Source organism: Manis pentadactyla, chromosome 12 (assembly GCF_030020395.1).
Source record: "Manis pentadactyla isolate mManPen7 chromosome 12, mManPen7.hap1, whole genome shotgun sequence".
Lineage (NCBI taxonomy): Eukaryota > Metazoa > Chordata > Mammalia > Pholidota > Manidae > Manis > Manis pentadactyla.
Genome location: NC_080030.1, coordinates 103,587,216 through 103,602,796, shown reverse-complemented (window position 1 = coordinate 103,602,796; position 15,581 = coordinate 103,587,216). Strand labels below are relative to the sequence as shown.

General features: G+C 33.4%; 1 protein-coding gene across 7 annotated transcripts in view; it reads right to left on the bottom strand.

Moving 5' to 3' along the window:
- GRIK2 (glutamate ionotropic receptor kainate type subunit 2) overlaps positions 1-15,581 on the bottom strand; it is a 588,905-nt gene that overhangs the window by 98,831 nt on the left and 474,493 nt on the right. For all 7 annotated transcript variants that reach the window (XM_036890423.2, XM_036890420.2, XM_036890419.2 and 4 more), the window contains one exon: positions 3,219-3,337. In XM_036890423.2, coding sequence (XP_036746318.1) covers positions 3,219-3,337 — 119 coding nt within the window. The remainder of the gene's footprint in view (positions 1-3,218; positions 3,338-15,581) is intronic.

Genomic DNA, 15,581 nt, shown 5'->3' with positions numbered 1-15,581 from the left:
AGTTTAATTTTTCATGTGCATGAAACAAAAATTCTATCTGGCCATTTAAAAAAGTAATGTATAAAAATAATTTCAGTTACCCACGTGCATTCAGATGTGGGGTTTTTAGTTCAGTTTTATTTCATAAAGATAAGGTAATAAATTATTTCCTAATATACAAACAGAAGTCTCCCATCACTATAGTTAGCTTTTATGAGGGAAATCAGAATAAGAATTAAGTTAAACTGTCTCGTTTATTTTTACACATATAAAATATTTCATAAATATACTATAATACATGACTGGAGTTGCCTGCACATGGTATTAATAAGAGAATGGGATCTGATCATTCTATTTTACTTTAGACTATTATAAATTTTCATTAACTTAGAGTATAAAATAAAATCCTAACAACTGTAAAATAAAATCTTACAGTGTCACCACATTATTTACATTGTATGTTATTTAGAGCCAATGATGAAATGAATATATATCAGCTTGAAATTTTTTTAATAGAAAAGTACACTACATGTATGGCTGTATTTAATATAGTACTGTTCACTTTTAATCATTTTGAATCTATAATCAAGAGACCATTGGCTACAAATTACTTGATTTTTAAGTCAGGTTTGAGTAAAATGGAGCTGAGATGGACTCCATTTGTTGATGTGTTGTAGAGTCATATCTTAAATACAATCGCTGATGCACTAAGGCAAAGCATCTTTGGATAGAATGAAAAATACAACAAATCATTCCTGTTAACATTGAAAAGCGGTATCATGACTGCAATACATCAGAACAGCCCATCTTACACTACTACAGTTCATCTTACCCTTGCCATTTCAAACACACACACACAATTTTAGACAGACTTGGACATGACAGCCAACTCCGGTTCCAGACTCTGCCCACCCCTCTGTAAGGAAAAGAACAGAAAAGTACCTTTCTGATGTGGTTGCTCCTGGGCCCTGTCAGACACACACTTGGACACCGAAACACTACAGTTCTCCCAAGATGATCTGCAGCTCTGGCTGCCCAGTCTACCTTTTTTTTTTTTTTTTAACACCACTAATAAAGTCAAGACTGGGAAAGAAAAGGACAGTGGAGACATTCGACAAAAATGGCCCAATTACCACAAGTTCATATCGTACCCAAGGACTTAAAGCGAGTACCTCCTAGTCCTGTGAATCAGAGCCTGGTTAGGGGCTGACTGTCATGTACTCAAGGTAACGTCATGTCCAGCACTATATCCCACTAATTCCTGGGGAGCTGGGCATCAGCCAGCATAGTATGGGTTCCTCTTTCATGTATCCACCAGCACTAAGTAGTTGTTTGGCAAAGCAAATGTATATTTGAACTGTTCATTGCTTGGATCATCTGTCACCATTTTCAGAGAAATCCGATAAAGCCTTATTTCTAATTGCTAGGTTATAGATATCAGGTTTGTCTTATGAGTATACATACTCTCAAACACCTCCATGGGAAATACATTAGGTGGAAAAAAAGAACATTATATTTTCCAAAGTGGTAGGAAAAATGACTTCAAAAAATCTTTGCTGTGTTTGGACTTTTATTATGAAGATACTTTACTCCAGACTTGTTAGGGTTAGTTATTAGTATGGGACTCGTAATTCGCCTGGTTGAACGGTATTACCCAATGCTACTTGGAAGGGAATTTTGTCTCTTATGACAGGTTTTTATTCATTTTTAATATTTTGAAAGATCTCCAATATTGTCTCCCTAATGTAGAGTAAACCTAAGGAAAAAAAGAACATTGGACCCAAAATGTAGGAAAGGGAAACTACAACTACTCACTGATCATTTTTTATTTAGAAAGAAATATCACAAACTCAGATAAGTTCATGTAGGAATTCCCTGAATGTTCAGGTGTTAGGTTTAAATATCTATATATATAGATGCTCATATTTTTAGAAAGGAAAAATTTATTGCATCTCAGTAGGCCTTGTTTATAACATGTATTTGTTAAGTTAATATTTTTCTTTTGACATATAGTTATTTATTCTCACTTTAGGAAGCAGTTTATGAATTAAACAGTAATGAATTAATGGATTTTTGCATAATAAAACATGCAAGAACAAAGTACCTGTTTTTATAAACAACATTTTATAACTGAATAATAAATTTTCACTTCTTCAGATCTGTAATGCAATTACCAAATGAATTTCGTCAAAGTGATGATAAATACACCACTAAAATTTAAGGTAAGCCCTTATGACAGGTGTGGTAACTCCTAGAAAGGAATACATTTTTTTTCCTTAATTTATTCATTGTCAGTTGTTCAAATTTGGGAGATTTTGCTTTAATTACTAATTTAAAAATTTTTAAATATTACATTTTAAAATCCATAAAATAGAATTAGATCTTGGCTAATGAAATATTTAATTTTGAGTAGTAGGTCTGAAATACTAATTTAGTGAATTTTAAGCAAAAATTAAAATACTAATAAGAGAAACCATTGCAGCAAAAAATAAAACAAATTCAGATTGGAAGAACTGGGACTAAATTAATGAATTCATAGTTATATATAAAGCATTAAGACATGTTGCATGTATTATATAAATTTCTAAGAAATACAGTCTTTACTTTTAACATTAAAATCATGTTTTAAATAATTATGACAGTATTTTTGCATGCACTTTTGAGCATGCAATATTTTATATCCTTATATGCTATCAGATGCAACTAATATTTTACTCAAAAAAGGAAACTCTAAATCGTTAAATATTTTAATTTTGCAAATTTATATGCAGTTAATTTACTAATCATGCAATACAAATGCATCTAATCATCAATAATTAATACAAAAGATAAATTTTTACATCAAAATGAGACAGGAAACAGGAACATTATACTGTCTTCTTGTCTCATGGAGATGTAATCTTAGTATTTTTAATGCAGCTTCTAGCTAATGGATCAGGTCAGCTTGGTTATCTATGAAATAATAGATACTGTGTAGAAAAGTACCTACTGTGGGTTAAGAAAAAAAATTAGATGAGTATACTGTATGTGCATTTGCAGAAGCTAAGTATAATTATTTTCTCAGAATCTCCCTTGGATGGGATTTGAGAACGCCTAAATGCATTAGGTAGATGAGGAAGCTGGATTATGGTTACATGCACAGAGGCGCCCATGCAAGCGACTTGTGCCAGCAAGAGCTGTCACCCCCAGCAAAGAGTGGGACATGGTACCCAAGGGAAATAGCAGGCTGAGTCGTATACCTTGCTGCATGAGAGCTCCAACTCCAAACCAGAAACTATTTAGCAAGGTAAAATTGTTTTCCACCACGTCTGAGTCGGGGTTGCAAGGGTGTGGATTATACCACTCATAGGGACTAAACCTGTGGTAATTGACAGAAGAAAAGAATATATTTAAATGGCAGTGAGAAGAAACTCTATCCAGCATTGCTGCAAAAGAAACAGAAAGACAGGTAAGATTAAGTAGAAACCAGGAATAAACATTTTTATGGCACAGTTTCATATGCATGATAGCAAGTGTTAAGTTTTAAAGATCCCTGTCTTTATCAGCTAACTTCTATACTAAGATGATAAATGGCATTTCTTTGCTCTATACCTCCTGTGCTAAGAAAATTTGTATATCAGTACCAAGAATATTTTTTTAATACTTAGGCTTTTTCATGTACAGGATTGAAACAAACAAACATTAAACAGTCTAGAAAATGATTAAAGAAGAAAGCAAACTTAGTTATGAAATAAACACTTGTAAAACTGGAAAAACTGGTAAAGAGAGAAGAAACAATACAAAATCAGATTAATAAATGTTATGATATAATAGGAACTACTAAAGTGACAGAACAAAAGAATCAGTGGATAATTATATACCTAGGAAAATACTACTATGGATTTACATCCTTATGAGCAATAAACAGAAAACTAAATAAAAGTGAACTGCATTCTGATATGTGCTTTGAACATCATTATACATTTTAAAGAGCATGGCAATGTGATGTCAAAGCAATGTTAGAAGCAGAAGCATGTAGTGAGGCTGATTGGTTTCCATTTATCATGTGATTTCAAAGCTTTAATTCATTTGAATCACTGTTTTAAGAAAAATAAAATCAATCTAATTTTTGAGGCCAGCTCTAGATGGTTTTAGAGATACTAATAACATCTCTCAAATAATTCAAATTGAGGACTTTTTAAATTGTCAACTGTATACATAAATTATACTAATTATAATCCAGATATATTTATCATTAATGGTACAGTCCAAAAATTTTACCTCAGTAATTAAAAATACTATTCTAATTACTAAACTAACGAAATATTTCCCCATATATCTCAAATTTTAAAGCCACTCTTATAAACCAAATTAGTGTATGTGTCCTTTATGAAAGCATTAAAAAAATGTTACATTCAATCAAAGTTAGTTGAATAATGTATCTGTCACTTCAGAGAGCACAATTTTCTTCACAATAATCTTTCTGACATACTGAAATTCAGAAGATCAAATAAACCATTTTCATCTTTCTAATGCAATTGTAGAACACCCCTGATTTAATAGCCTGTCCTTGACAAAGAAATGTTTTGAGTCTCTAAGTTAAAATGACACATTGAACAGAAAGGTTGATTGGATAGTAATTAAACATTCTGATCTGATTTGTTGTATCTGACTGAAGTAGAGCTAGCTTTGGTTGTAGACATTTTATTTTTATTTAAATTCCCTTATTACTTTATCCTACTGAAATTAGTTATATACATATTTTAAAGTATTTCCAAGTATCAAGATGTTGGCCATTAATGTTTATACAAAAATGTTTTCTTTTAAAATACTACCAGTTGCAGTTAGCTATCTAAACAACTCATTACTCATCAGAGGCAATTCAGTTCATATAGCTGGATTCCCAAGCTGTACACCCTTGGGCAAGTTACATAGCCTCTCTGTGCTGCTCCCTATCCAAAAAAGAACGACAATAGAAAGACCTACCTCATAAGGGTGTTGTAAGGATTGTATGAATTAACACAACACTAGCAGACAGCGATTACTCAACTGTTTGACACATTATATTATTTAAATTATTGTTATATGTTGAGACTTTGTAGATGCATATTCAATCTCCTATTTTGATTTCTTGATAATTCAACTCTTCCTATCCCTGTGTTTTAACTATAAACATAAAGCTGGTCTGTTAATATCTGGTTTTAGTTTTTGCACACAACAAATCCTACAAACATAAGCACAGATAGCAAGAAAATGAAATTTGGTTGATCAAGATCACTTGTTTGCACACAGAAGTCCATGAGTCATAGTTTTATACAGGTGCTTTGAGGGATTCCATGAAAAGAGAGGAGAGAGAGGTAGTGACGGGGGTTGGATAGATGGAAGTCAGTGTAGGCGAGGTTCTGCTCTCCCTTCCCAAACCTTATATATGTTATATGTATAATCCTGAGAAAGAAGGAAAGGTGGAAAAGGAAGGCAGGAGGAGAGTGCGGGACATGGAGGGTCAGCTTGGTTATCTATGAAATAAGGTACCAGCCATGAACTGCAGGGCTCTGAACAGGGAAGTAAGAGAAATAAGTGCTTTCTGATTCACAGCACTGTGCTTTTTGTCTGTCTTTGTTAGGGAAGCTTCATCGGTACTGGAATGATTTAAGTACCTCTTTTCTTCAGATGTGTAGCACTAAGAGCTTCATGTCATACTTACCATAACCTGGCTTCTTTACTATAAATTAAACACATGCCTCCTCTCCTCTATTAGATTGTAAATGAATACATGCAAATACAGTTTCTGATTTATCTTGCGTCTCTTACAATTTCTAGCACAAGGTTTTAAACCTAGTGGGCATTTAAAGCCTATTTGAATTATTCCCATGTTCCTACTTCTCTTCTCTTTATTCAATTCCTGGCCAAACATCTAAAATGATAATCTTCTTATTTTTCTACACCTAATTCCTCCTTAACCCTAACCTTCCATCTCTGCAAAAATCTTGTTTTTGAATCCATTGTCTTTGCCTAATGTCTATCTTTTAACCATTTTGCAGCTACTAATGAAATTATTATTGAACACTGGCCCTTTGCTATCTTCTAACTTCTGAGACATACACTCTTACTTCTCTCTGACAAACTAACAGATCTCTTTTGACCAAGTCTTGACTCTCAGATCTAGAGGGTATTATGCTCAGTGAAATAAGCCAGGTGGAGAAAGACAAGTATCAAATGAGTTCACTAATCTGTGGAGCATAAGAACAAAGAAAAACTGAAGGAACAAAACAGCAGCGGACTCACAAAACCCAAGAGTGGACTAACAGTTAAGGAAGGGAAAGGGAGGGATAAGGGGGAAAAGGGGCATTACAATTAGCACACATAATATAGCAGGGGGGGCACAGGGAAGGCAGTACGGCACAGAGGAGACAAGTAGGGACTCTTTAGCTTCGTATTACACTGATGGACAGTGACTGTAATGGGGTATGTAGGGGGGACTTGATAATGGGGGGAATCTAATAACCACAATATTGCTAATGTGATTGTATATTAACGATACCAAAGTAAATAAATTAATAAATAATAAAACAAGTAAAATAAAAAAAGACAATACACTCACGGCTTTAACCTCTGCGCTGCTAATTACAAAACTCACTTAATTTACAGCCATAAATTCTCAAAGTATTTCCATCCATCTTTGTATACTTCTACTTAGCTGCCTCACCATTAGCTCATACTTAAAATGCTTAAAACTGAATGACTCTCCAATACTAGGTCTCTTTCTCCATTTCTAAAATAATATGACATTTCTCTGAATTCCTGAGACTTAAAGTTTATTTCCATTTTCTTTTACTTTCCTTCCTTAAATACAAACAAATATGACACACTTGAGCCATATGGACTTCTGTTTTATAACACTTCTTTGTTTTATTCCATCAACTTCCACTGCACTTCTGTCTCAGTACTGAATCATGGACTTTCAAAATTACTTCCTACTCGGTTCCCCTTTTCTCCATTTGGTATTGCAAACTATCTTCATATTAAGTTTTGCAAATTGCAAATCCTATTCTCTAGAACCAATCCATTTTTTTAAACTACCAAATCAGTTTTAACATTCTATGCCTCTGAATTTCAACATTCAAGGTAACTCACTATTTCTTACCTTATTTAAACTACCATGTAGTCTGGCCAACTGTCTGCCTTTTTTAATGTTGTTCCTACTAAGTGAAAAGTCTTTTTCTCTACAGTTGACTCAGATAGCTTCTATCCCATTTCTTTCTGAAATTCCACAGTGTTTACATTTCCCCCAAAGCTTGTTTCAAATGTCTATATATCTTGCCTACTGCCTTGTGCTTACTGGTGGTGTTCCAAATATGCTTTAGCATTTCAAGTATTAGTATTCTCAAAGTTTTATGAGACCCTTGAGAGATGGGCTTTTTATCATTATTGTTATTATTAATATATTTGTATTACTTCAGTGTCTAAAAGTGGCATAATAGAATGATTACAGGTTTGAGGACTAGAGGACTTGAGTTGTAGCCACATATATATTTTGTACTTGGTGAAAGATAGCTAAATCTCTCTGAGCTGAAGATTTCATCCCTAAGGAAGGGTGAGGGGTTGGGGGGTGGAAAAACTAAGCATGAGAAGTAATATATGCAAAGCATTTTGCAAACAATACAGGGCTAAATAAATGTTAGCTAAAAGTATATAATCCTTGTTTAAAGATTTCTTGCTCTGGAGCCTTTTATCAAGAAAATCATTTAGGAAATACATGAAATAATCTACTGCTTATTGAGAAAATCCTTTTTTACCATATTATGTAAATGTTAATTCAACATTTATTTGAACATTTTATCTTATCAGAGGTAAACTGCATCACAACTAATGGAGAGTACACGTGATTTTCATATATTATTTTGGGGCAATAACTGTATAATATCACACATTTGGATACATGCTGATTCTGCAAGCTCGAATGACCCAAGTTTCAAGATTTAAATTCAATATCGGTTGAAATCTTCATCATTACATAATAATCCTCAACTTTCATTTGATTAGAAGCTTAAAGCAAATCTGGTTTGAAAATTTACCAGTGGTAACCATGCTACTTTGAATTTTGTGCTCTGCCTTACTCTGTTTAATTACTATGGTTATCATAGGTGACAATTACTTAGTTAACATAACATGACTTAGCTGTTAACTGATCTATTTCTAGATTACAATTAAGTAGATCTACAATTAACCTACCTCTACTTAAACTGGTTGGAATCTGGAAAATGAGTAGCTTTCTAACTGAATTTGACTTAAGCAAAATAAATACAACTATTTCCAAAAATCAAGAATGAATGAACATGCCAGTAAGAAAATCAGAAAGTTTTAGCATTGTACACTATTTACATATTGACTATGGTTTTGTTTTTCCTTTCATGGGCATATAATTAAGCTGATGATGAGATGACAAGGGATCACTTACTACTTTTCAGTTTAAGTTCCAAAGGAATTAAAAAATATAAAATTTGATATTAAAAATTTCAGGAATTTTTTGATTTGTAGAGGATAAGATTATTTTGAATGTTGATAACTATTTACTAAGGATTGATACATTTTATTGTATACAAATATAGAATTCTCAAGAGAAAATAAAATAGTCCTTAATAAGAAAAGTTACAGGAAGCAATCTTCTTTTTCTTTAATAAATCAGGTGACAGGGTTATGCTGACTAGATTGTTTAGGGTAGAAATGAGAAGCAGGTAAGTGCTACATAAAAAGTCCACATACATTAAAACCCTACACGGAATTACCATAAGCCAAATTTTCAGCTATCATTCTGGATATTTTTGGAGGCCACCCTCCACCTCAGCCATTATCAACTGTTCATTATTATTTAAATGAGCCACATAGGTGACTGGGCCAAGTTGATGCTAACACAGGTTGCATGCAGCCTGTGGTGTATTTAGTACTTACTGGAGAAGCTGAGCGTGGAAATCAATGCAATAACTATCTCCAGCATGAAAGCAAACAGCTACAGATGAGGCAGTATTTCCAGAAACTGGATCTAAATGGGCAGAGTTGCAAAGGTAACTCTACTTTTAGGAGATGAAGTTACTGCTGGTTTAATTCAGTAATGCCCTGGAGAGAGCTAGCTATAAGAGCTATCACACTTGGGCAGAAAAGCATATTAAAATCCAAGAGAAGAAAGGGATAAAGCATTCACGTTCTACTGAAATTATGTCATTTTGATGACATCTCTGGTGCTAAACAGACATACAATGGGAACTTCTCAAGCCTTTGAAAGGCAGGGTCGCCTTCTACTAAAAGAAGAGTTTAAAACAAGGCATGATAAGACCAAACGAGGTCCTCTAGAAAATGTAAACTTAAATAATAAACTATTTAAAATGACACGTGACTAATAGCAATAATATCACCCTATGTTTGTCATACTTGCCAATTATTAGAACAAATCTAGCCACATTATTTCACTTTGAACCATATCAAATGACCCAAAATAAGAATAATGTTATTATTAAAAAACAGATTCAAATAGATCAGGGAGCTGCCCGAGCACCCGGGTCTGCAGTGAACGTCCTCAAGGCAGGTCCCTGCTCTCACTGAGCCCCGTCCCAGTCAGCATTCACCCTGCATCACCTCCTCCTAAAAAATTCCTACGATCTGATTTAGTTCCCAGTGACAGAAGATATTATTTCTAGTATTCCTGCTTTCTAGTCAACAAGGAATTGCTTGATTCCTACTGGGAATAGAAAAGACTCTTTATTTCATCACTTTCTACCCTGTACTCTTGCAGAGTCAAATTTTGCATATTAAAGCATTCAAGAATTAAGATTTGGTAATCGAGAGTTGATGTCATTGGAGTACGAAAATTATTGACAAATGTTTAACAGAAAATCTTGTTTTGATTAACAAATACAGTAACTGCCATCTGATCTTTTCAGAAATATTGCAAAATGAATGTTATTTCTTTATTTACCACCACACAGAGCCTAATAACAGAAATGCCTTAATTGTTAAAATTAAATAATGCATGCATAGACATGAAATCCTTACAGGATGCTCAAATTCATCTGAAATCAGAACTTCTTCTACAGTATTATCTTTGCTCCATATTTTCCACTGTAGCTTGAATTCTCTTTTGCACATGGAATATAATATTGCTTCTCTGACATGGTTAGAAGTTATCTCTTTGAATCTATGAAGAAATGCTAAAAGCAAGAGCCTCAGCGATTTTTGTGAATAAGCACAGTATCTTTGAGATGAAATAAATCAAATTGAAGGAATTTAACTCAATATATTGGAAGATGTAAAAAGATCTCCAAGGGTAGACTGCTTATTTTTCAAAAATCATTCGTTTTTAATTAACTTTGATTTCTGAAAAGAAGATACCAAGAAGTAACCTTAAACTATTTTTGTGGGCCTATTAAAAAACAATGATCAGTGAGAATGCCATCTGACTACAGGAAATACACCATGTCAAACACAGAAGTGTTCAGTTCTCTTCCTGAGGCCTGTACAAATCACAGGGGTTCATGGCAAGAAGCTTCTGTAAAAATTCCCTCGCCATTCTGAAGTTTAGTTTGCCTATTTATCTTTATTAAAAGGTTATTGAAAGTCTAAAACATGAAAACGATTTCCCTTAACACTGATAGTTTTACTCCATACAAACAAACCAGTGGAGTCTTTAGCAGCCTGCTTCACGGACATACACAACCGATGCTGAGCAACAGCTGTTGGGACACAATCTCATTACATTTGGCAAGTATCATTTTTGTTTGTGTTGCTTTCTGAATCTTTACTATCAAATAGACTACTTCCAGGGCATAATTCATCCTAAATACTATCCTTAGCCAGAAAAATTAATCTTGGGATCATCCCAAATAAACCGTTTATATAAATAAAGTAACAATTTCTTTTCAGAAGTAAGGACTATTGATATTGTGTAGCAGTTGATATTACCTGTCTTATATTGATAGTTATCAATAACAAACATACATACTAAAGTGGTTTTGTTCAGTACATTACCTTTGTTTGACTTAAAAAGTAATTGTGTGGGCTTTATAGCATGTGAGTCACACAAGCACATACTAGAAATTTTTTTAATTGAGCATATGTTAAGTACTTTAAGAACTGGTTTCTAAGGAAAAGTCTTTGCCGTTACCTATAGTTAATTGTAGTTACCTTCCAAATCATTAATGAGCAGGATATTAGTTAAGGCTATATTATGTATTCTATGCTTAGATGTAAAAGATTTCATAATGTAAAATGATGTGGTGAGGTTTTGAAGTTGAATGAAGTTAAACTATGGTTCAGAAAGAAATGAAAGGAGCAGAAGATTTGGAAAACATTGTTACATAAACTAAGAAATAATATACACATTTGCAAGTTAAAAAGGTGATTTTTAAAAAAATAAACATAATTGAACATAAACATAGTTAGTTCAGTTCAATACAAATCAAGGCTTAAAAATTACCTGTCATTCATATGTCCATGATCCCATGCAATGAGAGTAGATCGACTCTCTTAGAATGTATTAGCGGGTTAGCACTGAGTCAAAAGATGTCTGAGTGACAGTTGACAAATCATTGAGCAGAAGAGCATGACTGAAGACTCCAAACCAAAGTAACTCTCACATTGTTAAGAACAGTAATATCACTAGGTTCTTCATGATATCATTATCCATATCACTTTAGAACTAATCCTGTGCTCTTTGATATTGTCCCTTGCTGACTTCAAATTAACTTGAGTATCTGTGCATCTGCATCTCACTTGAATCCCTGTGCTTCCATCGTGTATTTCCAGCTGTCTACATTGTAGAGATTTCCACCTGGATATACAGCCTTGCCTCAAACGCAGCATGAAGAAAACCAAATTGATCATCTTCCCAACACTAAACCAGTCCATGTCTATACTGGACCAATTTAGCAAATTATTCAGGCATTTTCCAACACTAGAGATGAGAATACTTGAAGTTACCTGTTTTTCCTCTTTCTCAATGTCTGTATTGAGTGTATCACCAAGGTTTATTGTACTTTTTTCAATATGATTATTGAATTAGACTTTTCATTCTCATTCACAGTCCCCTTATTACTATAATTTTAGTTTAGGCTTTCTTTACCTCTAACTCAACAGGTCTCCCTTAGTTTTAATTCTCCCAATCCTATTTCTTTTGTCCATGCTACATAAAACTATCAGGCAAATATTTCCAGACTTTAATACTATTTATTCTTCATCAAAAACCTATATGAAATTAGTATTGTTTTTCAATCAATTCCAACCTCTTCTGCCCAATTTTCAGCTTTAAAAAGCTGAGTCATCTCATTGTTTTTCCTACTATGCCCCAACAAAAATCTTTAATTTATTCAAGTAAACCAATAAATATTTCATATGCAGCATTCATATGAACATTTTTACATTTTTGCTAATGCTGCTACTCACAGGTGAAATATTCCTTCATTACAGTCCATTAATTAGCATCCTATTTAGATTCTAAAGTATAATCTACCAATTAGATGATAGGCGACATCTCCTTGGACAGGAGAGATAAGACATATTTATTTTAATCTCCTCCACCTGAAATGCTCTCTCCATTTTCTTCTATTTGATAATTTTCCTCATCTTCTAAAGCCTAATTTACTTACTAAGATAATAGACTCTTTAAAGTTAGGGAGTATGTCATTTTAATTTTATATCTCCTATAGCATTAGAGCAGTATTGGAAATAGATTAAGTGCTCTATAAATACTTTATTTTACTGAGTTCATATATATAGGAAAATGAAATCCCTTATACTTTGTTCAGTGCTATTTAGAATGTGTGATATCGTGGTATGTAGAAGATATAGTGCAGAGCTGCTCTTTAATGAATAATTAGCATAACAATGCTTCTCAGTCCACAACACAGGTAAGTTTCTTAGCTGTTCTATAAAGGTATTCTAGAGTTTACAAAATAATTACTACCAAGATTTATCTGTTTTTCAGTCTCCAGTGTTATCAAGCCAGTGCAATGTGGCAATACTGACAGCAAGTAGCAATTTTGGACTCAAAGAGTATTTGTCTTAATTCCCTGCTTACCTTGTGTAACTGTCTCTTTCATGATCAACTTCCAGAATAGGATTGTCTCACATTTCAGCTACTGATGGAATTACTCCTACTGCTTTAAATCCAACGATAATAAGATAGAGTTAAATCACATCACCAGTATATTTTACTCAGTTAACTCTTTTCCTGAACAATAAACAAAACACCAGGATGGCTGTAAGCCTGTGCATATAAAAAAATAAGTCGAAGTAAAAGAAAAAAAAACCAATTTGCTATTACTTTCATAGTAAGCCCAAGTTTTATCAGCAGATTGGTGAGACTTAAGATAAGACTTGTTTTGAAACACTACTTCATAAAACTGATTTCCTTTAACTACATCAAAAAACTTATTGCCTTTAAAAGTAAAGGTTAATAAGACCCTCAGGAGTTGCTGGATGACCAGCCTAGAAACAGCAACCAAAAAAAGAGGGCACAAGATATTGTTTCATGACACAAGATAAAACAACATGGAACTGGATGAAGTGACTCAGAAATATTAAGGAACACAGATCTCTTCATGGAACTAAAGTCTAGGCACAATAATACCCACCCCTGTTGGCAGGGTTTTGGCTATAAATGAAGGCACAGGTTTTAAATGAGCACAGAGAAAAGTCTTAGCCATTATTCAGCCCTTTCTGACACAGCTTTTCCACCACTGGTGATCCTTTTTGATGACATAATCCTCGAGCATGACATAAATTTTGGGAAGTACATGTAAATACTGAGCCCTGACAGGGCTGAAGGATTGAGACTGGGAATACCTTCCACACTTAGTAAAGCTAAGTTCTGGGAACTGAAATAATTGTTTAGAGAAACTATTGGTTTTGCTGCACCAAAAATGATTTTTCTAAAATGTCCTAACATAAGATTACCATTTTGGTTCTATTTTTGCTTGGCATTTTTGAAATAATGCTTTCTCGTACCTGTGGCAAACTAGCTTCACGCCCAGTGAAGAATGTAAAGATTGTTTTGATAAAACAGGTGACACATTTTTGTCTATGGTGCCCTCTGCTCGCTGTCTGTCTCTCTGTGCCTCTCATTCTTTAATTGTGTAGTAAGACAAAACATTTTGCCTCATTTTCTCGCTTGGCAAAATGATAGCACTGGATTAAATGCCCTCAAGTTCTCTTCACTCCCTAAAACTCATGATTTCCAAATATGGAATAAGAAATGCTTTCTAAGAATCTTGGCTGGGACCATTGTGTGCATCGCTTTTAATGTTCATTTGGGTTAGATTAGATTGAAGATGAGGAAGAAGTCAATGTTAAAATATTTACCTATCAAAAAATGTTTAAACAAATAAATAGAATTATTAAGAATGGGCTAACAGTTACCAAAAGGAAAGGGACTGGGGAGGGTGGGTGGGAAGGGAGGGAGAAGGGGAATAAGGGACCTTATGATTAGCACACATAATGTAGGGGGGGCACGGGGAAGGCAGTATAGCACAGAGAAGACAAGTAGTGACTCTACAGCATCTTACTATGCTGATGGACAGTGACTGTAATGGGGTTTGTTGGGGGGACCTGGTGATGGGGGGAGTCTAGTAACCACAGTGTTGCTCATGTGATTGTATATTAATGATACCAAAATAAAAAAATAAAAGGATATCAGATCTGTACAAAGCTTAAAAAAAAATTACCAATAATGATTATGTTTAAGTTTTAAAAAGGTCTAGGTTAATCTTTAATTCAATATCTTCTAAAATAAAACATTCTAAACCAGCACCAGATACACTAAAGCTACCCCAGTACCTTTATTACATTTACGGGAATAGATACATTTTTTCCTGAACTCCTTTAAACTTAAAAGAAAATGTTATGTATATTTATAGGTCTTTCCTTCATTCCCTACAGCTGCTGCTTCTCTACTTTATACGACATTAAACTATTCACTGAAATATTTATAAGACATGACAAAAAGGGTGAAAAGCATTATGTATATTAACTCTTCAGAGAATCAGAAGCCATTAGTCAAAATCATTCTCTGCAACTTTAAAAGTATGCTATAGATTTAAGCAAAATTTAAGAAAAACATAAAAATTAATTTGTTACATTGCCTTCAAATTTTTTATTCTCAAGTATTGTGTCCATCAAATATGGACAAATCCATGAAAGCTCTAAATTAAAATATATTTTATAAACATAGAATATATGTGTGTGTAGTCACTGTTAAGCAAAAAAAATTATTATTGAGAGATGTATTTTACTATGACTCCTTTTAGCTAAGGTCATTCAATTATTTTGCTAGAAATGTCTACAGCATTCTTTTTTTTTTTAATTTTGGTAACAAAATATATAATTATATATTATATACAACATTCTTTAGCCTACTATTCCATCTAATTTTTTTCAATTTCGAGATAAAAGGTAACATATAATAATTAAAAGGAAGGCTACCTAGTTACTGTCTTTTTTAGAAAATGGAAAAAGGGATACATCTGAAAGCCATATGATTTAAATAGACATCATGACCAAATATACAGAATGATTGGAACTATGTGCCTTATTTATAAATACATGCTACATATTTATCACTAAAAACCTCCCAAAAC